Consider the following 23945-nt stretch of genomic DNA (forward strand, 5'->3'; position numbering starts at 1 on the left):
GCCAAATCTGAGCACGCTCACTAAATTAACCAATCTGAAGATAAGACAATAATGCTGTTTTGGGGGGGAAAAAGGAGATGACATCAACCTGATAATCACTTTTCCCATTTCAGAGTTTTTCAAAAGCTAAGAGGTCTTCATTGAGGTGCATGATGGAGCGACTGTACCATGCTCTATCATTATGGCTGGATATGGGGACACTCGCAGGTTCGTGTCGTACTGATTCACACTGCAGCATTTAGGAAGCGGCTCTCAAAGTGAATCTGAAGTTTCATGAGAATCTGAATGACTCACAGAATTTAAAAAAATCAGCAGAAGAATCATTCACAGAATGTAAGTCAATCAATTGTTCAGACTGTAGAATCATTCACAGAATGTAAAAGAATCAGAATCATTTATTGAATGCAAAAAATAAATAAATCTGAATCACTCACAGGATGTAAGAGACTCAGAATCATTCATAGAAAGTAAAGGACAGAATGCAGAATGGTAAACATTTAAAGAAAAAGAAAAAAACCTTCTCTGAGATACAGTAAAGGTGTGCTCTCTGGCTCTACCATTAGGAAGAGAAATGTCAGCAGACAACTGACAAGCCTCCTCTTCATGCTCCACCTCTGATATGATTCTGGCTGCAACATGAGAGTCTCCATCAATCGCTGGTACCCCATTGTGCTTTTTGTCCCGGCCGCTGAATAATTCATGAGATGGAAAACAATCCGGGAGGATCTATTCCAGCAGAAAAGCAGACAAACTGGAGCCCGTCTTCAAGCAGCCCTGCATGTGGAACATGTGTGGGTGACGTGAGCTTCAAAGGAAGAGGCCGAGTGGCCTTCACAGGCAGTGGAGCTGCATCAATGAACATGGTAAAGTTGAGCATCTCAGGGAATTTGTAATATCTTACAGAAAGGCGATCAAACAAACAAATCTCCAGTTTTATAGGCTTTATTAATGATGTAGCACAACAAAAATGAGCAATTCATCTTAAAGTTTTCAGCCAGACTTGACTTTCCGATGTATTTCTATATATCCAGATGGTGTCAGCTCTTCTCCAATGATATCTGACGGCACCTGAGCCCCCCCACCCCAGAGACCCTGGAAGGTCATTTTTAACAAGTGCCGTGAATGTTCTGAGCCCCGTTTTGAGGTGAGAGTGGGGGGGGCAGGGACTGTCTGCAGACGCATCAGCTGGCCAGATGCGGGCAGCTTCGGCCGTGAGGTTCAGCAGACGGTCCGCTTGACCCCGGCCCAGGGTGAGCGGCGCTGGCCTTGGGCAGCCCGCACCTCATCCCACTCCAGCTTGGTGTCAGGGACCTCGCCTTCAGGCTCGGGCTCTGGCCGGGCTCCCTTGGCCGGTGATGCCACCACGTGGGGCAGGGGACCGGTTTCGTGGCGGAACTCCACCACGTGGAGATGTTTCTTCTCCGCCAGGTCCTGGTGGGTCTTCTGCGGGGGGGGGGGGGGGGGGGGGGAGGAGGAAGTCAAGCTACAGACCCATCCACCTTGATGTTGCCGGACCACTACCGGCCTGACACAGGCTGGCTATCTGGCTTTGCTTTTGGAACCGGGTTACATTTCGGTAAGTTCACCGTCCGTAAGAGGCCATTGCCCGTCTCCATAGCGACTCACCTGGCTTGCCAAGCCCTGGAACAGAGCCCGGGTAAGGTTCAGGAGGTTGGTGGGCCCGACCACCTTGCAGTACATGTCCTCGATGCCGATCAGCTTGCAGATGGTGATGATAGCTCGGTGGCAGTGCAGCCCGTGCCCTGTGAAACACGAAACCCGGCAGTTAAGTGGAGCGTCAGTGGGCCCTATCTTTAGCAGACTTGACCTAGCATGGCTGCTACATGACCCAGGGAGCAAAAGCAGTCTGTGATTAGCAATCTACGCTACCACCCAAGAGAAGGAAACCAGAGGCTATACACATTGTGTGTGTGTGTGTGTGTGTGTGTGTGTGTGTGTGTGTGTGTGTGTGTGTGTATGTATATATATATATATATATATATATATATATATGTAAGACTGAACGACGGGCTGTCCTGCGAAACTGAGCTCTCCAACATCATGTCTGTCACATGGGCAACACACTGACAACCAGTTCCTCCACCAGCCAATAGGTGATTAGGTCCAGCTGCTGTTACTGGGTTTAGCCATGATAAAGTTCTTGACCTCTCGTAGGACCCACACACCGTCCTCCCTCCCCCGGGCCACACCGCTCTGGAGGAGACCTTCACAGGCCGTGGGGGGGGCATCCAGGGACTCATTCGGTCACCGTGACGTCCGTGGGAGAAATCCTACCAATGGCGTTTCCGCAAAATGGCAAGGATGGAATTCTCAAAGGACCCATGCTCATTAAAAAAGAGAGAATGACGCCATAAAGGGGGAGGCAAATGCTGCTTCGTATAATTCGAGCAGATCAGGGCCAGTTTGAAAGGTGTCTAATCAGGGCCCCAAGCGATCATTACGGCCCCAGATCCAGCGCGTTACTCACTTTCATTTGATCGTCGGACTTGGGGGGGGTGGGGGGTGAGTGGAGGGGCCTCAGCTCAGATGCTAGTCTGATTACTGGGAAAACAAACCCGGCGGGAGATCGGAAACCTCATTTACAGAAAAAGAAAGAGCTTCTTTCCCCCCCATGGCCTATAACAGGCCAGCAGGGGGGGTGAGTCTCTCCTACAAACATAGCTGATGGCGTCACTGGAAATAATTACCCTAAAAGAGGTTTTACGCTCTTTTCCCAAAAATGGCAGAGTCGTTTCATGCAACATTACACCTAAAGACGAGAGCATTAGTGTGACGCTGGCTTCATGGACCACTGCCCTGTGCACAGCCAGCTTACACAGGTTCTGGCATTAATGTGACGCTGGCTTCATGGATCACTGCCCTGTGCACAGCCAGCTTACACAGGTTCTGGCATTAATGTGACGCTGGCTTCATGGACCACTGCCCTGTGCACAGCCAGCTTACACAGGTTCTGGCATTAATGTGACGCTGGCTTCATGGATCACTGCCCTGTGCACAGCCAGCTTACACAGGTTCTGGCATTAATGTGACGCTGGCTTCATGGATCACTGCCCTGTGCACAGCCAGCTTACACAGGTTCTGGCATTAATGTGACGCTGGCTTCATGGACCACTGCCCTGTGCACAGCCAGCTTACACAGGTTCTGGCATTAATGTGAGGCTGGCTTCATGGACCACTGCCCTGTGCACAGCCAGCTTACACAGGTTCTGGCATTAATGTGAGGCTGGCTTCATGGACCACTGCCCTGTGCACAGCCAGCTTACACAGGTTCTGGCATTAATGTGAGGCTGGCTTCATGGACCACTGCCCTGTGCACAGCCAGCTTACACAGGTTCTGGCATTAATGTGACGCTGGCTTCATGGACCACTGCCCTGTGCACAGCCAGCTTACCCAGGTTCTGGCATTAATGTGACGCTGGCTTCATGGACCACTGCCCTGTGCACAGCCAGCTTACCCAGGTTCTGGCATTAATGTGACGCTGGCTTCCTGGACCACTGCCCTGTGCACAGCCAGCTTGCACAGGTTCTGGCATTAATGTGACGCTGGCTTCATGGATCATTGCCCTGTGCACAGCCAGCTTACACAGGTTCTGGCATTAATGTGACGCTGGCTTCATGGACCACTGCCCTGTGCACAGCCAGCTTACACAGGTTCTGGCATTAATGTGACGCTGGCTTCATGGACCACTGCCCTGTGCACAGCCAGCTTACCCAGGTTCTGGCATTAATGTGACGCTGGCTTCATGGACCACTGCCCTGTGCACAGCCAGCTTACCCAGGTTCTAGCATTAATGTGACGCTTGCTTCATGGACCACTGCCCTGTGCACAGCCAGCTTACCCAGGTTCTGGCATTAATGTGACGCTGGCTTCATGGACCACTGCCCTGTGCACAGCCAGCTTACACAGGTTCTGGCATTAATGTGAGGCTGGCTTCATGGACCACTGCCCTGTGCACAGCCAGCTTACCCAGGTTCTGGCATTAATGTGAGGCTGGCTTCATGGACCACTGCCCTGTGCACAGCCAGCTTACACAGGTTCTGGCATTAATGTGACGCTGGCTTCATGGATCACTGCCCTGTGCACAGCCAGCTTACACAGGTTCTGGCATTAATGTGACGCTGGCTTCATGGACCACTGCCCTGTGCACAGCCAGCTTACCCAGGTTCTGCTTCTTCATACGCAGGGTGGTTCTCTTGAAGGTCGAGGTGACATCATGGTAGACTGGGAAAAAAAATTAAAGTACTTTACTGTAGTAACATTAAATTCACATTTTTCACTTCCTCCATACAGCAGCACAAATTGCCGGCCTACTTGCATCAAAGGCCCAATCCCAAACATTTTTGTTTTCGCAAAAAAGATTCTGATATAGCCTTTTCTATAGTTATATGACTTTTTAAGAAAATCAAGAAGTTCACCTGAGAACACAACAGTAATCGTCTTCTTACATGTATATGTTAAAGCATTGTCCTCAATGGTTTTTTTCCTCACTGTGTGCAAAGCATTGTGGGATATGGACATGGTGGCTGTATGAGCCTGCATCGCTGCTAACTTGCTTCATGACGGCGTAACAGGCCACTCCCCCTCAGCCACTGCTGCTTTGAGACACACTTAAATATGGCGACGTGTCTCTGGAACACATAAAGACGGAGCGGTGAGGCGGAGTGGGTAGGGGCCGGTTTGGGATTGGGCCAGTATGTCAGCACTGCATGAATTACCACAGCCTCACATCCAGTGTGCCGTCACTATGGCAACCACAGGGCTAAGCCAGGCCATGCCCACTTGGTTCCATGGGGCAAAGATGTTATAACTGCAGCGTATCAGTGAATACATTAACGCATGGTCCTAAATCACCATGCAGGGCTCTCTGGATCATTTCAGCAGAAGCGCAGGACTTACTGGTGTGGTTGTTGAATCTCTCAATGTAGTACAAGTACTGCACAGCTCTGTTTTTCGCCTGGGGGAGGAAGTTCAGATTTAATCCCTCAACACAGGCTCAATGTGGCACTTTAGAGCGGAAAAAACAAGCTGTTTTACTTTTCTCAGGGCAGACATTCGATCAGTTGCTTTCCCTAGGGCAAACCCTGCAATAAAAAAAGAGAACAACCTTTCATTTATCCCCTTAGAGTGCGGGACATGGACACCCTCACAGCCAGGCGCCCTGAATGGGCATTAAAAATAGCGCTATACTTACACGCACAGCTATGCTGCAATTAGTTTAAAAAAAAAAAAATTCCCCGGAAAATAAACCGCTTCACCTACCCGCCACCCCATCGCCGTTTCCAACGGCGACCAAACAGCTCACTGATTTCTTCCGTCCTTCCTTTGCTGTCATGTTGAAGACATTTTTCACCTAAAGAATAAAGAAGAAAATAAAATTAAAAATCACAGAAAATTCTGCCTAATGGGGACTGAGTGTAGTGCTGATTTGGGAAGATTGCACAGGTCCTTATTGCCTGCGGTGATTCGCTGGCCTGGGGCCCGACACCCTCGACAAAAACTCCGGTCTCCGGCTCAGGCAGCCGGCTCTGCTTAGCTCCCAGGATTAAAAATACATATAATGCTGCTTTCTTGCCAGCAGGTGGCAGCAATGACACACAGTCAGGGGGTACCTCCCCTAAACTGGTCCTTTCAACAAGATGACAGAACCCATCCCGGTGAACAGATGAGCTGAACACCACTAACTTCTAGAAAAATATTGAATACATTAAAAACACATGAAATATTCATAAGATTACTCCACAACTATATTTCAGCAACCTGGCAGGAGATTAAAGTCATTGTGCCCAGTATTAAAAAAAATGTAATCAAAAGTACTGCAAGAAACCAAGGCATGTTCCCCAAAGCAGCACAAATGGCAGAAGCAATCAAATTGCAGAGGCATCCTCTCCTCTCTGAACCACGCTAATATTAAAGGCAGCGTCTAGCCGAGAGGCCTTCGAACCCCACATGGAGTCTGGAAAGGGCACCTCACACCAGCAGCATGGTGTTAAAACACAGGAAGTGACACGGGTGGGCGGGGCCTTACGTGACTGGTGGAGGAAACGGCAGTTAGGAGAAGCAAAGCTGCCCTCAGGGGGTGCAAATCAAAACCAGGGAAATAACCACGTGAATAGCCCCGTGGCAGGTGGTGGCCCTTGCTGGACCCCAGGGCAGCCATCTTTTAAGCACAAATGAGAAATGTCTGGTTTCCATAACTTAAGGTCAGGCAGGGGGCAGGCTGCTTGATGCCAATTCGCAGAAGCCGAAATGCTGTTCTACCCTTAAGCCAACTGATTCCACAAGTACTGAAGAACACAGATGACAGGGCACTGCCAGGTTTAAGTCGCTCCTGATGATGGTGTCGCACTAGATGACGAGCAAGTGGCTGTTTGCCGAGGAGCGAGAAGAGCAGCGGCTTCCTGTCCCGAAAGCTGACCCGAGTCTGGTGGGTCACCCAAGCGCGTGGTCGGCAATTCTGGACCGTAAAGCGAAAGGTGCGAACTACTCTAAAGAGACGAAAATGATATCACGGTCATTCCGGCCAACACCGAGGAATGCCGTACATGCAGAAAGAACATCTCAATGCTGGCCCTTTGCTTATACACACATGGACAAAATTACAAGATATACTTTTGGTTAGGCTTTAATTGCTAATCCCAGGTAAGCAGAACGTCATGTATGTTCTTGTTTTCAATGACAGAACACATGTAAAGGAATCCCAGCTCATCTTCACATGACACTGCCATATGCGCAGATAGAGGAATTCTGCAGCCGGCTGCAGTGCAGGGCCTGGTCCATTTCCATTTTGCATCGCCAGTGCAAATCCGTGTCAGCATATTATGTTGGGGGGTTTTCTTTTGGGTGGTGGGGGGGGGGGGGGGGTGCGAGTGGGGAAAATGGGGGTCGGGCCATGAGAAAAGAAGCTAGACCGAAAAATATTAATCAAGACACATTCATGGTCATTAGCAGGAAAGGAGAGACCCCCGGGACACACAGAAGCAGAACGTCCATTAGGGAAGGGAGGGGGGAAATGGCGCAGTTTAGCATTTCTCAGGAACAGCGAGTCTCAGATGGCGATGCAAAGCCACAGAAGATCCCCCCCCTTCCCCTCGCAGCCTTTTCAAACTCACCATTCCTACACAGAGCACTCCGTTTCCTATAACGAGTAATGAACTTTTTCCTGATGAGCATTGGCCAAGCGCTGCCCTCCTCAGTGTGCGAACTGTCCTTATGTCACCTGACACAAACCTGACCAATCACGATGCACCGTCACAAAAAGCTGACCAATTGCTAGACCAGGAAATCCACCAATCAGCCATAGAATCAGAGCATCCAATCAGATTCCTCTCAGCTCTTTCCTCACTACAGCATAACAGGCAAACGCCCATTCACCATTTAACTCAGAGGTACTGCCTACTCACCCTTCCAACTCACGACCGAGGCACTCGCACAGAACATTCCGGAGAATATTAGTACACGTGTCTAGCCTCAAACCCACTCGATAACAATATGCCTCGGAAAGGTAAGACAGCTTAGTGGACTGGTACCTTAAATACATATAATATTTATAAAAAGGTCCCATGGGACTTCCCTACTTACACGCGAGGTTTTCCATTTCAACACCAAACCTATTCAGGCCGCGATCGAACAAATGGAACAAGATGGGCATAACTAGACAAAGCACAGTGAAGGTGACAGCTTCTCCCTGAAAGATGAACAATTTCGTATTCGGCAAAATCAAAATCGACATGGGTTGGGATTCAGGGTCCCATTCATTTACACCCGTAGCAGCCAAGGGCGAGTTGGGATGGGGTACAAGCAAAACAGCCTGTGCTAAGCTAGTATGTCTGGGTGGAGACTCCAGTGATTGGGGTCTGTGGGGTAACCCCTATGGATGATCCATTTCCTGGAGGCGGGGCCTGAGTGGAGACCCGCCTCTGGCGTCTCCTCATTGGACAGCGAGTACCCATGCCTGCCAGGAGTAGCCATGTACCATGTCTGCAGTCATGTTGGGCCGCCGAACAGCCGTGGGGCTCATTTACATTTTAGGTGGGTCCTTGGTTCACACACACCGACGCCGGTACTGACTCGGCCCACGCTAATCCGGTTCAATTTCCGGATAATAAGCGGTTCGGTGCACCTCTGAAAAACGGGCTCAGCTGGCCGCCGTGCATAAGCAGTGCTGAGGGGGCACGTAGACCGCGTGACCGAGCCGCATTCGGAGCGCGGGATCCAGGGAGGCCCCTCCCCCCAAACAGCGGGTCGCGGCTGAAGCCAAAAGCCCCCTTTTCTAAGCCAAACAAAGCTTGAGAGAAGGCCGGCCAATCGGAAGGGCCCGATTAGCCCGGCTGCCTTCATTCAGAAACCGGCTTTCTTGGCCCGCCTGGGGTAGGGGGCTTTGCTGGGGACTTGTACAGGGATGGAATTTAAAGTGGTGTTATTGACTATACGGGCCTAACAGGCGACAGTAAGGAACAGACCTCCACGCACACTTAGAAACAACATCCCAGCGGTGGGGAGCGAATCCCCATTCAGGAAGCTGCATACTTTTGGGAGGACCGGGGGGGGTGGGGGGGTGTTGGAGGGGCGGATGGGGGGCTTGAAATGAAGCACTTCTGCAGGCAAGCAGAAATAATCCATTTCCACCAGGAACAGAAAAAAGGAGAGGCATGTCTTTTGCCTGGTGGACCGTCCACGTCTTCCACACCAGAAGGGGGCTTCACTTTCCCCATATCTTTTTCCTGAAGCAGCTGGTCTCAACTGTCAGGCAGCATTCGACCTTAACTCAGCGCAGGAAGGTCACAGGGGCAGGAGGCAGAATACGGCGCCAGTGGCTAACGCCGGCAAGGTTAACGAGGGGAAAGAGGATAACGAGCAGGCCACAGACATAGAACACATGCCTCGGTCAGCTAGACAGGGAGGATCCTGACAGCCATTAGCAGCTTATCCTGATAAGTGCGATTTAGGGCCTACGGTACGGTGGCTCGGTTTGAACCTATGCCACCGGTCAGAAATCCACACACCTCTGTAGCAGTGTTTTGTTTCAATATGGTGAACTAGACCCATCCATCAGCAAAACCTGAATCAGTGAGTTGCGTCTAATTTAGAAGGTACAAACAATGAGATGAGATTCGCTGCACAAAAACCCCCAAAATAGTGTCTTTTTTTTTAGAAAACTCCAGCAGCTGTAATAAAAGACAATGGTGGTTAATGAAATTCTAAGTGTGTGTGTGCGTGCGTGTGTGTGTGTGTGTGTAACCTCAGCATGACTCCACGGTCACCCAACTCCACAGCAGGCAGAAGGCAGACTCACTGGGGGCCCCAGCGGGAACACTGCCACCTGCAGGCAGACCCGAACAGAGCGCGAAACCGCGCTTACATGCCAGCTGTCCTCCACAGAGGAAGGAAATGCGCCAAAGTCGAACACAGTGAGGGAAAACGCTAAAATAAGGTCGGGGCAGTTTTAAAGACAGAGTTAACCAGCAAGGTCGGACACAGCCAACCCACGAACGGAAATGAAGCACATGAACGTCACCGGCTAACAGTAACAGAGAGAAAAAGCAGGCAGACAGACAGAGAGCGAAAGCAGACAGACAGAGAGTGAAAGCAGACAAACAGAACGAACAGAGAGCAGTTTACACTTTCAGCTGCTTATCATCCTCTTTTATCCAAAGCAAACATGGTCTCCCGCCATTTACATCACGAATATTCATCACTCAGCTCCAAGCCTCCATGCCACACTAACTAGGACACACGGTTAGATGATGGATGGATGGACATTTGCAATGTGTCAGGTGAGCTTCCCAATTCAATGGTACATCAGCAGTGTCCCTGATGGGACGTGACCCAGTGAACTGAAGGTTAAAAGCCTGGGTCCTTAACCAACCTGCAACTGGGGTCCCTGCCCACCCCCTGTTTGCATTGCAGTTCTTTACCAGCCTGGAGGTAATGCCCAGTTTAGTCCAGACAGCTCTGTAATCCATCTGAAAGATGTATTTACCTTAAATAGGAAGTGGGGAGCAGGAAGCGTGATTTCTGTTGGAATAAATCATTCCTTTATAGAATTACAAAATGGGAACCTTGCTGCCCCATTAAGTCTCAGCAGAGTTGTTAGCAGTTTTTATTTTTTTTAAACAAAAGATAAATGATCCATATGTTGCCCTCTTTTGAATAGTGCACCCCAACTCATCTGAGGATAAGGGAATTACCACAAAACCTTTAATATAAGGACAGAACGATTACCGTAAAACCTCAAAATTTACTGCAAACCTCTTAATATGAAAACAGAGAAATTACTGTACCCCTTTTAATGCGAAGATGCACCCACAAACACAATTATACACACTGGATGCCTTTGGACTAGAGGAGGAAATCAGCACAACACAAGGAGAACACGCTAACTCTCTCCACACAGTGTAGGTGGGATCTGAACCCCCATCCTTAGAGGTGTGAGGCACAAGCACTGCCCAATGGGCCTGATCAGAAGCATCATCAGGCCTCTCTGAGCTCCTCGAGACATGCCACGATGGCCGAAGCGGACAGCAGGAGTCCCAGAGTGATCAGGATTAGGCCGAGCCACTGACACAATGGAGGCTTCTGTGATTTTCAGGGGACACGGACTGAAATGGCCGTGTGACAGTGATAAGCAATGCCACCGCACAGCCACCAGAGCCTCCCTCCAGTCAGCAGCCCCACCCCCCGAAAAAAGCAGGGGCTAATGAAGGCCCAGCTCTGATTATGATTGGTCAGCCTGCCATATCCATCCATTTTGAAACCCACTCACAGATGAGTCAAGCCTCACCGTCACCATTTCCTAATTACTTTAACAGTCACCGCTAAACTGATGGTGAAATGAAGACAATCATGTTCAAAAATAATAGCACCGCCATTGCGAAAGGACCTCCCCCCCATTTTGATCCTACCGCTTCATAGCCGCGGGGGAAAGTTACATGAATAGTGCTCCTCGGTATCTGGCTCCAAGAGCAAACACAGGGCATCACGCTGCAACGACTTTTCAGAAGCTGAAAGGGGCAGGGGGGGGGGGGGGGGTAGGAATCAGGCGTGATCTTACCTCAATGACACGTGAGTTGAAGTCCTCGTAGGTTTCTGAAAAATAGGGGGAAATAAAAGCATCACCCCACCTGAAGATGATTCCTAAACTAGGAGGAAACTGGGGAGGGAACATCTCTGGCGCCCCCTACATGTTGGCTTACGTTTTCATGGAAGCAGAGCTAGTCAGTAAAACAGTACAAACCAATCTAATAAAAGCGCCGTCTACACGGCAGGCTGTAAAAATACGTTTATGAGGTACACAATCCTTCCGCCATTTCACTTGGCCTGGCGGCATAACAGATCTAATCTGCATTAATTAATTAGCTACATGGGAGCAGCCTGGCCGCAGCGGACTGGTGCTATTTCAGCCCTCGGCAAACAAACCACGTTTGCTTTCGTTAGCAGTACTACTTCCTTTGTTGTTTTGAAATAAAGGACGAAGACAGTGGCTTGACGGCTTAACGAGCAGCTGCTGCCGCGGCTCCCTTGTGCTTCGCGGGGGCCGTCTGATCGGCCGGCCCGCAATCCATCACGCAGGGCGGGCTCCGCCCCTCTAACCTTCAGCGCCAGACGGGCTGACGGCATAAATCTATTAAGCAAAAAAAAAAAAAGGGCCCCAGAACAGCCAAAGGAATAAACAAACAGATTCAAATGCGCGGTGGGTGTAAATCACTGTTTTATTGCAGTGTCACCAGCCGGAGATTCGGGGGGCTGCAGGCTGGGTTCAAAATTGGAAAGTAAACTGCAGACTTCCCCAGAAGCCCGCTGCCATGTCATGTGACCTGAGGAGCGGGGGGGGGGTGGGGGGGGTGGGGCAGCTCACATTAAAGTTGGCAGTCGCCTTTCTGGCCTCCTGATACCCTCCCTCCCATATTCAGAATGGAAAAATTATCAATAAGACTGAATTCCAGGCCCCCCGAACTTCAGAGGAGTACGGCCAGATTTTAAAAATAGGCACATAAATTTGACAGCCTCAGCAGATGGGCATTTCATGGATTATGGAGGACGTAAGAGATGACTTTCTAAATGTGGAAAAACCATATCTGTGATTAATCCCCCCCCCCCGACCTTGTCCCCCCCATCAGTCGAGCATCACACGTCCCCCAGCTTGCAGGGATAACCCTCTGACAGCCTGGTCCTGGACCCAGAGTCCAACCAGCAAACATTAGGGGCCTGGACACTGAAGCCCCACGCAAAGGGGGCGTGGCTTCCGGCCATGATGGGGGAGCACTGACTCAGCCGCTGCCGTCTGGCCCTCATGAGTGACATCAGCTCCTGTAAGCTTCACAGTGTTCGATGCACATCAGCCAGCAGTCCAAGAGAGAGGGGTGGCAGCCGTCAGAGGGCGGGATCTTCATGCACTATTGGAGACCTCATCTTTTAAAAATTACACTTACATTACGACACAAACAAATGGGTCTTTACTGGGAGTGATGGGTAGTACTGACTCCCTAATGATCTTTCCAGACATTAAAGAAAAATTAAAAAGTTAGAGACTCCTGCAGTGTCCCTGAAGTCTGCAAGCAGCAAAGCGGTTAGAGACTAAGTCTGAGCAAAGCAGCACAGCTAGGAGGGACTTACTAGATTAATTTTGTTATATGACTAAATATAGCTATAATGTAATAAAGAGCTCTTTCCTCAGTTTTTAAACTCCAAAATGCCTAGCTTGCAAAGAAAGTCATTTTGATTGGTTCGCTATTTAATCGTTGTGGGTAAAGGGGGAGGAGGGGGGATAAAGGAACAAAGGATGCAGAGGCATATACCCACCAAGAGAGCGGCGCTAGAGGGCAAGAACGAGGTCACAAAGGCAATATCTGTAAGTGCAGGTTGCTACTATGGGGAACACACAAACAGCTGTGATGTCACAGGGGGTGGGGGGGGGGGCACATCATCTGCTGCTACTGGCCTGATGAAATGGTGAAAGCACCAGGAGGGGGAGGGGGGACCTACAGCTGTGAGGCTTTATTAAAGAAGACAGGGCTAAAAGGTCAAACCACTTGTTCTGCACCCCCCCCCCCCCCACCCAGGAGACTCAAAGCACAAGCATCCCTGACATATTCCAGTGTCCTTGGCCGCATTCTGTTTATCCCGGTAACCCCGAGAGAATTTACAAAAAAATTAAAAATGAAATGCCTTATACAGTGCAGCAGAGGCAGATTATGTCGCCGCCCTTGTGGCCCGTCTGTGCGTGACGGCTGTAATTTAGACTGTCAGCCAGTGGGCTCCCAGCTGCTGGCTCACCTCCATTGGGCCCGGGGTCCGGGGGCCCGATGCTGACGCCCCCCCAGGAGTGGCCAGTCCAGCCGCGCTCCCGCTTCACCTTCATCTTGCGCCGCCGGTCCCACTCCTCCCGCTGCCGGAGGCGCTCGGCCTGCAGCTCCTGCTGCTCGGCGGGGTCCCGCCGGGCGATGCTCTTGGCCGTGCCCTCCCGGGACACTGGCATGTTCAGGCCTGGCCACAGGAAGCCAGCCCGTCCTGGGAGATGTGTGTGGGGGGGGGGGGATGTTTGGGGTCATCGAGCTGCCAGCTGCTTTACGTCACACACATGAAGGTGAACTCCGTCAAGGGGGTGCACTCCCCGCCGTACTTATTCAGTATTTAAACGCCTGAATGCTCATTCCGCCCGGAGCCAGCTGTCCCGGTCAGTGCCACTTCCATTCTTTCTGCAGCCCCAAGGGCTCATGGGAAGCGGAAGGTTAAAAAGGCCAGACTCCGACACCATGCAGAAACGCTGCAGTAACATAAAACTAACAGACCATTTACATTTTATTCTCTCACAAAAAGTACTTTTTGTGAATCTGTTGAGTTCGACACCCCCTACAAGCTAAGTTCTGTGTTCACGAATGATCTTCTTTAGATCCCCGCGACATAATCGGGTAACGCAGGAAATGAACTTCATTCCGTTTTTGGGTGGAACTCCCATTAAAGCCCCCCAACTGAACTAATTACTTCCCAAATTAATTCATTTAGCCTCTTCTCTCATTGCTGAGCTCGTTATGCTTTACAAAAAAAAAAAAAAGGCCGGAAATTTTTTGTGAATCTTTGGTAAAAAACTGCTAGGAGGTCAGGCTAGTCAGGGGGGTGAGAAAAAGGGAACTTTAATTCCCCCCTGCAATAAACATAAGGACCCATATGAATAGCAATAATGAGACCTGTTAAGAGTGTTTAAAGGTATGGCGGAAACCCATCTGCCCGGCCAAGTCTGGTGGATCCGATTGGTCACACGGCAGGTACCTGACAGGAAACACGCGCCCTGATTGGCTCACTGGCATGAACCCTGACCCATCCTTTAAAAAATGGAAAGCAAATCATGAACTTATGCATTATGAACGAGCGTAACTAGCTACTCAGATTTGCACCTGATCCTCAGTCCCCCAGGGGATCCTTACCAATCTCCCAGTCAGGGATGGGAATTAATATTTAAGAATACCCCCAAACTAAAAATAAAATGCGAATTCGGCTCAATCAAACAGCAGCAACGCAGCGAAAAGCCGGCCGGTTTACAGGCACCGAACTTCTGGGAACGACGTTTAGCGTGCAGCACGTGCAGCATCACATTGGCCTGCAGGGGTCCCCGGAGAGCCTGTTTACTTCCGCAGCAACCAACATAACCGCTGTGAAAATGATCCGATTTAATGAGCTGAACTTCATTAGGAGCAAACCCCAAAAATAGACATCCTGGACTGAAACGAGATAGAGAACTGCGCGGATTTTGCCGAACAACCCGGCTGAGACAAAGGAAATGGAAATTTCTAGAGCGGCAAAGACCCTCTGGATCTTGAAGTGTTGCCAGTCCCTGTCAGTTTACATTAAGCACCTCCTTACTGGTTTGCTTTACCGGTTGCCTTGGTTATTGGTCTCTGAATTAATCTGATCTGATGCCATGATCGCTATGCGCCCTGGACGCAGTGACCGACAGCAAACACCGCAGGGGGGAGACACCAAGAACCTACCTTCACCCAGAACCTGACCCTTGTTCAGATCCTTCTTGATCTTCTTCTTGGTCCTCTTTCCACGGCCCTTTCGCGCGCCGGCACCGCTGCTGGCCAGGACTCCCTTCCACAGCTCCTCTGCGGTCACTGCAATAGGCCAGAGCAGGACAGGAAATGACATCACCCTGATGACCAATCGACAGGAAACAGTGGTGACCATGACAACCAGAAATAACAGTTATATGGATGACATAAAATCAGGTATTTATATTAATAAAATGCATGATAGCCTTTTGCAAGCAAATTTTAGTGTAACTGGGGGCAGTGTGTGGTGCGGTAGGTTATGATCGGAAGGTAAAATCTCATGGATGACAAAGTGATTTCACATTTAGGCCCTTGAACAAGGCCCTTAACCGCAACTGCTCCAGGGACTGGCTGACACTGCCTTCTCAAATGTACGTCACTTTGAATAGAAGTGTCTGCTAATTATATATATGCTCATGTTAATAAAACACCATCAGAAAGAAACTTCTTAAATACAAAGAAGTGTCCGGTTTTGACTAGTAGATTTACGGCATGGTTCAGACCTACCAGCAGGGGGCAGCACCACACCCTGCTCTCACTGGAGAAGCATGTCAGCTACCTAAGTGAGTGCTTTGATCATTCTCAGAGGGTGACTGATTAGTGATGAGATATCAGTTAATTGTTTACTCTCCCTGCATATATAGCACATCAGCTTCCATCGACCACTTGATTTAGAAAAGTTGAGTTGCTAACAGTCCGTGAAATAAAAAAAATTCTGCTTTTTGTATAACAAAAAAAAAAAAAAAAACACACACACTGATTGAGCTCATCGCTTCATGTGCCGTTCTGGTGTCATATGACTCGGTCATGTGAAGCAGCCACTGGGAGTGGGGAAGCTGTCGGACTGTGCAAAGCAGTCATTCCCAACCCGGTCCTCAAGGACCCACAGACAGTCCACGTTTTTGCTCCCTCCCAGCTCCCTGCCAGACAGTCCATATTTTTCCTCCCTACTGGGAGCTGGGAGGAAGCAAAAATGTTGACTGTTTGCAGGTCCCAGAGACTGCACTGGGAAACAGTGGTCTAATGCAAACCAATTTGCATTAGGCGAAGCAGGAAAGCCAAATGAAACGGCTCCGCACGCCACTGGCCTCAATTAATTGGGGGCAATTCGGAAACTCTCTGATTACAGCGGCGGCAGCATGAAGGCAGGATGAAATGTGCTCTAGTTCTGACGGCACCCTCAGGCTAACAGCCGCCCCCGGGGAGATGCCATTTTCCCACGGCCGGTCCGGACAGCAGCGGGCTCAGACCTCCAGGCGGATCAAACGGTTACACTTGCCCTGAATACTGCTTCAGGGCCAAAGCCTGCGTCATCAGAACTCAAAACCATCTCACACGCAAGCATGTGCAATGAATGCTTGTCTGGACTCAAAAAGATCTCTGATCATCTACTAAAGAAACATTGTACCTCAGATCGGAAATTTCAGTAATCTACCGTACTCTAACTCATCCCTGCCATCCATGCATCCATCTATGCCTCAGATTTTAGTAACTGCTTTTCCCTTCATGGTTTCTGACACTCCAAGTGCATCCTGGGAAGCAGAAACACCCGGCATGAGATGCTAGTGCATCACAGATGCACAATCAAAAACCACGTGGCTCTGAATGTACAAACCAATCTAGGGCTGCAGGCTAGAGCATTCAGTCATTCATGTGACCGCGCCCCCAGCCCCCACCTCCCAGTGAACACGCGGCCCAGAAGGGTCCCAACTCTTTGTAAGAACCCATCCTTCCATCTCTGTTCTAACACTCAAGTCAAACTGCGAAGTGCTTTGAATGTACCGCATTTCTTCAGAAATATGACAGATTTCCTTTAGCGAGGAGCTAGATTATGAGAATTAAGGGCACAAAAGCAATTCCCAATACATTTATTTGGAGCTCAACAGTTCTCAAATGGCACTTTTCCACTGCCAGCAAGAACCAAGCCGAAGTCGAGCCGTACCGGAGCCATATCCAGTCCTTACCCGACATTGACCTGCTTACTAGCAGGGATGAAAGCGTGACTGAACCAAGCTGGTTTGCGTCACCACCATCTGATTGGTCAAAATACACTGAGATACTGATGTCGTGCGCATGTATTATCTTTTACGATTAAGGAAAAAGTGTATAAATATTCTGTATATTACTTATTATTAGTAGTACCGCACATCACAATGTACCGGTTCATTCCCAATAACTTAAAAAAGTTCTATAGGACAGCTGAACGGAATGGATTTATAATGCAAATTTGCACAAGTGAATGCTAATTCCGCTACAGTGGAACCACACCATAACTAGTCTCACTTTGCAGTACGGCTCGGATCCTGTATGCCAGTGGAAAAGCGTCATAAGAACGCAGACTTTGTGCTACGATGGACCCATATACCTCCATTCGATCTTCAATTCTTGCCCTAATGCAGGAAACTGTGGAGAAAGATATCAGACAGTAAACATTGTTTTTGAGATGCCAGGCCTTAGCTCTATAATTTAATAACCCTGCACAACTGTACAAACCACATTTTACACTAGGAAGTGAAACTCAAGAAGGATGTCCAAGATTTATGTAAATTTTCTCTATTCATTTTGCTCATTTCACGCTTTCAATGACCTCTTCCAGCAGCCAGGTCACATGATCATTATCATCGCCCTCCATTGGCTATTATACTCAACTAAAAGAATCCCATTTTTAAAGTACCAGTACCTCCACTGTCTTCTAAATGGCATGAGATAAACTGGCCTGGTTATTAAAACTTTTGGCAACACGCTCAACAAAACTTGCCGCATGATCCAGTACGGCACCCAATGAGGCCCAACGCATTTTCAAAGCTATGCAACTGCAAACGCATGTGACACTAGAGGCAAGCAGACCTTTTCCAATTTCCTGGGGTCTTTTAAACAGAAATAAGTTTAAAAGGTTTTGACCCTGTCACTGAGCATGCTCAGAGGAGCTTCTGTTATTCTGTTATTGCCATGGTAACTGTCCTCAAAGTGGGTGCCTGCATGTGGCTTTCTGCCTTTCACCAGTATATCAGGAAGCCAGACAAGAAAATTAAGACTTTTCAGATGCACCTTCCATTGCATCTTAAAGCAAATGGATACAGGAGGAACCAGCGCTTCTGCAGGGCCTGGAGGGCCGGCACAGCTCCTATCGCCCTTGTTACTGTCAGCTGTAACGCGACGATGATTTAATTAAAGTTTCACACTCACAGTACTGGCTCTAAGCATTGACAATTAGCCCAGTCTCGTTAACTTTAGCGAGTCACGTCTGTGGATTTCCACCTCATTACACTGACAGAACACCGGCCGGTTTGCTGGGCCCCTTCTGCTCTTGTATAAGAAGCCATCGTCAGGAGAGAAACCTCGTTTGTGGAGAACAACGGCACCAAGAGCAGCAGGATGCAGTGTAAAGGCCCGGGATCGGAACCCGACTTGCGACCCTTTCTGTGACTTCTCAATGGTTCTAATACATTCTTGTAACATTAACGTAAAAGAGCAAGATATTAATTTCATGGTCTGGCCATCTACAGTCATGGTGACAAGGATCTTCCAGATGGTATCGCACCCTCGGCCCATCGATGTTGAGGAAACATCTTCCCCATGGTCATCCAGACTCTGGTCCCCTTTCTGCCTCCCTCCTCACAGATTTGAACTTCACACTAATTCTGTCACACCCCAGCACTTTATTGCCATTTGCAATTAGCAACACTCATTCTTTATCATTATCTCAGATATTTATTGATTTATTGTTGTTTATTCCTGCTTATGTGCTCTGCTGCTTCCACCATTGGCCATTGTTTACTTTTACATTGTGTGTCAATGTTGTTGTTGTTGTTGTTGTTGTTGTTGTTAACGTAAATTATGTCCAAAATCAGAGCAGATTGTCACACACACAAAAAAAAAACATTCACTCATATTAAACAAACTGGAAGCTACAACTGAAAAGCTTCACTCTGAAAACCGTATGACCCATTTTATTTTATCTGTTATTTTTTAAATTACTTGCTCAAACATTGTTGGCTGCAAATCTGCTATTTTATAATGTAGCTTCCGTTATGGGGTGGGGGGGTGGTGGTTAATCTAGCAGAAAATCAAAAGCAGCCCCAACACCAGCCATTCATTTTAATGCCAAGAAAACCACAGCATGTTTATCATACATTACGATCCCTGCCTGAAAACACAAAGCCCCTCTCAGCAAGAATGGAAAATCATTACAAAACGTGTCTAACCCCCCCCCCTCCCACCATGCAAAAAAAAAAAAAAAAAACCTAAAGCAAAATATACTATCAGGGGGAGGAGGAGAAACTCCAATCCACAGTCATTGTGAACACTGATACAGTGACTTCAACAGGGCTGACCTGCCCAGAGACTTGAAGAGATTAAAAAGGCAATACAAGGGAAATGTAAACCCACCAATCGCTGTCCAGACAGTTTGGCGCCTGTGCAAGAGACCCATTTCTTTGGGAAATCCAGTGGGCCAGATGCCAGAATCGATATGTTTAACATATTAAACCAGAGCACTGGACTGACGCAGGACTGGGAATGCTCTGGCAGTTACTTGATTCATCTCAAGACGAAAACAAACCCCCCCCCCCCCCATGTCCACCTCTCCTTGAACCATCTTAGAAACAGCTTTTTACTCAGCTGAAAGCTTTTAATTATCACGGTCTTAGTGATTTGCACAAACAGTTTTAGGTTCTAAATTGCGATCCGTAATGCACCTTTCCAGGCAGAACGGCTATGATTAAGTAAATTATCCCAAAACAGATTAATCGTTTTCTCTTATTTCCTAGCTTAGCAGAGCTATTTCCAGATGGCTTTTTGTGTTTTCACTTGTACAAATAAGCAAAGTGTTCCAAAAGTGAACCATCTGCCCAGAAACGATTACGGCTCCCGTCCCTGGGCTTAGGTAAGATGTGATATATTAAAAAAACTTCCTGATCTTTCCAGAATTTCCTCAAAATAACTGGGGTGTAACATGGCAGAAACCCCATAATATAATGTAATGTAATAAAAGAGAGAACTGTAATTACAGACAATCTTTTCTTGCTCACGACGGAGAAGACTAAGCGTGGCTTAAGCGTAAGCTGAGGTATTTGGTATATATATAAAAAGAATGCAGAGCAGCACTGGAATTGGCAGCTGAATTGATGGATGGAACAACAAGCTGGTTCTGTTCTCAGTGTGAAAACCAGTATAATAAAAAAAAAAAACATCTTATTGTCTGTCACCGTGGCAATGCCTGTGATGGATGGGATTGTTTGAGCAGAGAGACCAGCGGGAAACGTGGGCCCCTCCATCATTTCCCGCTCCTGCCACAGGTGACACCCTCGGGTTTGCCTTATATTCCTCCGTTTCCTTCATATTTATCGTCCTGGCAACCGCCTCACCCACAGCTACTACAGCGTGCACAGGGCAGCCAGAGCTGCACGCTCACATCCAGGTCATGGGACTCACACTTGTTGAAGAAGCTGCTGCTTCGGATCTGCAGCAGGGAGAGCGCCGTGGATGTCGCCGCAGGAGCCCAGGCGGTGGAGGCAAGCCGGGCCATGTGAGTCAGGTGCCGCACGCCCCCCAGCACCTGTACCGGGGGGGGGCCTGAAAAAAAATGACAAGGGAAAGGCATTTAACACAAGTGTGTTAAAACAGAAACTCAGCCCAAAGCTCACAACTGTAACATTTATTTAACATAATACATCCGTATGTAATTATATGACAGAAACGAGTCATACAGCTTAGTCAGTAGAGCATGAGACTCTTAATCCCTGGGTTGTGGGTTTGAGCCCCATGTTGGGCGATGTTGTTAGGGGGCAGCGATTGGCTCAGCTACCACACACCCCAATGTTACATAAGTCTTAGATGAGGCACTGGATACATTCAAAAAACTAAAAGCCAAAGGTTGTGGAAGCTGCAGGATTTTTGTTACAGACTGGACATAAAACAGGCATATGATGTATAGTCTGGCGTGATTAAAATCACTACAGGTCATCACAAGATATTACTGTCATGGTGTAACTAAGCAATCAGCAATACTAGACTGAAAATATGGTTGTCCATTTAGACCAAAAAGCACAAGCAGCTTTGTACTGGTTCATTTTCAGTACTGAATTTCTTTTAACATCGTGTATCGAGATTTCTCTAAACGTCCTGGATCTTGTGAATTAGCATCTTCTCTCACTATAGACACTGAATATATTAATTGGTCTCTGAATATTTATGCAAGGCAGCTTACATAAGAGCCTACAATACAATCAGCATTCAACTATTACATATAATTCACAAAGTGACACCTAACATCTGGCATTTGTACGTCACTGTATGTTGTCATTTTGTACATTTAAAATATCGTCCGTTACCTAAAGTCATTAATTTATACATTTATCTATCTTGCTGAACTGACCTTTATCTGCATATTAGGCTAAATTTCTTCTTAGCTACAGCATCAGCTATTAAATGGACAAAAGCAGAGTAACTGAAAAGCAATAGTAAAGTACCCATCGAGAAAAAAACAGACAATCAAATAAATGGAATTCCATAAATGGGTTTTAACGAATTTATATTTCAACCAACCACAACACGATGGGAGGAAACATCAATGACTAAGAGTTACAGCTGCTTGCGTGTTCAACGGGACTGTGTTGCTGATCCATTCCGAATCACACTTAAAGCCATTCACAAGTTACAAAGACCGGTATGCCCAGATACGCCGATACAACACTAATTCATTTTCACACACAGCCACACTCAATAAGAACTGAATCGATATAAATTATATGCAGTTTCAATAACATTTGATGTGATCAATGCTGATTTAAACCCAAGTTATACTGCTACTACGCTGCAATTTTTATTTGTGAAACACAGCCATTATTTGGAGCCAGTACGCATCACGCAGATGCACAAACCAGCTATAGCGTATTGCTGAAGTACTGACAAATTTCCAAAGCAGTGATCCATGCTTCAGATTCTTGCCAATGACCTCTCTCCTAAGTTAAAACGATATCCACATTTACAGGCTATATATCAAACTGACAAAATACACAAATCGAAAACACACTATCCGCCAATCCTGTCAAGGTTACACCACAAAAAATGTTCAAAAGGAGCATCTTATTCACCTCTTACAGTTACCCGGAGGACACACGACAGCCACCGGACCGCCGCCATCTTTGAAATTACAGCAAGCCCCAAAGAAACTAAATAGAGGCGCAATCTTCATTGCCTGATGAAAATTCAACCGTATTACAAATGTGTCGAAATATATTTTATCGTACGGAAGATTTCGTGCATGTATACATGCATTTTATCTAATACATGTTCATTTTACTTACTTAAGCATGCTTCAAAGTATTTATGTTTAAATGTAAAATGGCTAAATTGCCGGTTTCCCGGGTCCTTTTCCTAAAAAGACCGTTATTAAGCGGCACGTGAGATTCTCTCTGGCACGCAGAAGAATGTGTCATTTTAACGCAGTGAAACACGTACATATGTGCTGGGTGGTTAGGGTCGCCAGCTCTCACGCATCTGGCGTGACACTCAGGCTTTCAGACTCTCACGTTCAGGCAAGAAATCTTACGGCAAACCGATATTATATCATCATAAACCTAAGATACATCAGAAGTGTTGGGGTAGTTTGTAAACCCCACAGATTATTTGCAAGGTAATGAAACTGTTACATACATGTAAATACGTGTCCAGACATGTCTCGAATTGGAAATCTCACTGCAGCCATCTGACCAAAGTTCGTAATTCTGCGTAGTTCAGGCGCAATATTCATAATTAATTACAAGGTAAATTACTACATGGATTACAATGAAATAAATGTAATACATAGGGGAGATATAGGTATATTCTCGTTAAAAATATAAAATAACACGGTTATTCAAGTTATTCGATAAATTATATTTAATCCAGACACTTTTCGTAGCTGCTTTACCAATACAGGATTACAATTGAAGCTTGAACATGAAGCCTATCCCAGACACACGGCACAGAGTACGATACATAATAGATTTATTTCATGTCCAGATTTGTCAGATTCAGGGGCTCAGTCCTTTATAATGATCCCTGAAAATACATACACACTTAATAATAAATTCAGCTGTGGGGAACCCCAAGAAGCTAGGATTTCTAGCTACACCTCTCAGGGCAGATATAGACTTATCCATTGAGCCACAAGTATTCAAAAAGATAGGTAACAGAGTTCCAACTCTAGACAGACAGACAGATAGATAGATAGATAGTCCTGATCACATTTGACATAACACCCCTTGTCTGGTCATTATATCCTGGGAATGGGATGCCAGTCCATCAGACTGCACACATTGATATAGCAAGGGCTGCCAATTTACCTAAGAGCTATTTAGTAGGCGAAATACACTATGTGAAGTGCGCAGTATGTCCAGATCCTCAGTATTAATGAGACAGTAGTATTACATTTTGCAAAATTCTGAAGTGCGGAACCGATGGACTCTATGCTATCCCACAGGGCCACAAGATGCAACCAGAGATGAAGAACATCGCTTGCTCAGAAATTTTTATCAAGATGGCAGAGGAAGTGCCGTCTCTGCATAATTTTAAGCAGAAAACAATATCCAGTTACACAAGTAGACTCAAGTATGTATTTTTTTTACATAATATAACTTTTAGCGTCAGTCAAGCTACGTCATTGGTAAACATCTGGATCAGGTAGTACGCAGGAGGGTGACTGCAGTATGTCTGAGTGCAGGAATACTGTTCTTATGCATACTTACTGTACATACTGCATTAATGGTCGAGTAGTAGGCTTCTAACGAAATTCAGTACATAATGCAGTAGTATGCGATTTCATGACAAAAGTGTTTGGCCTGTAGGTGGAAACCAGTGGAGGAACTGAACCCACAGCCCTGATCATGTTAGTC

General features: G+C 47.4%; 1 protein-coding gene across 1 annotated transcript; it reads right to left on the reverse strand.

The window, feature by feature from the left end:
• Positions 1 to 926: 926 nt before the first annotated feature.
• mrps5 (mitochondrial ribosomal protein S5) lies at positions 927 to 22273 on the reverse strand. The gene is made up of 11 exons (XM_023796383.2): positions 22164 to 22273; positions 20503 to 20643; positions 15007 to 15132; positions 13295 to 13528; positions 11073 to 11107; positions 5282 to 5372; positions 5057 to 5103; positions 4919 to 4976; positions 4181 to 4243; positions 1627 to 1763; positions 927 to 1443 (listed from the first exon to the last, which is right to left on the reverse strand). Exons 1-11 carry the CDS (start codon positions 22210 to 22212, stop codon positions 1219 to 1221), a joined length of 1206 nt encoding a protein of 401 aa, XP_023652151.1. The 5' UTR covers positions 22213 to 22273; the 3' UTR covers positions 927 to 1218.
• Positions 22274 to 23945: the final 1672 nt, after the last annotated feature.

The sequence above is a fragment of the Paramormyrops kingsleyae genome, chromosome 3, assembly GCF_048594095.1.
Source record: "Paramormyrops kingsleyae isolate MSU_618 chromosome 3, PKINGS_0.4, whole genome shotgun sequence".
In the NCBI taxonomy this organism is placed as follows: domain Eukaryota; kingdom Metazoa; phylum Chordata; class Actinopteri; order Osteoglossiformes; family Mormyridae; genus Paramormyrops; species Paramormyrops kingsleyae.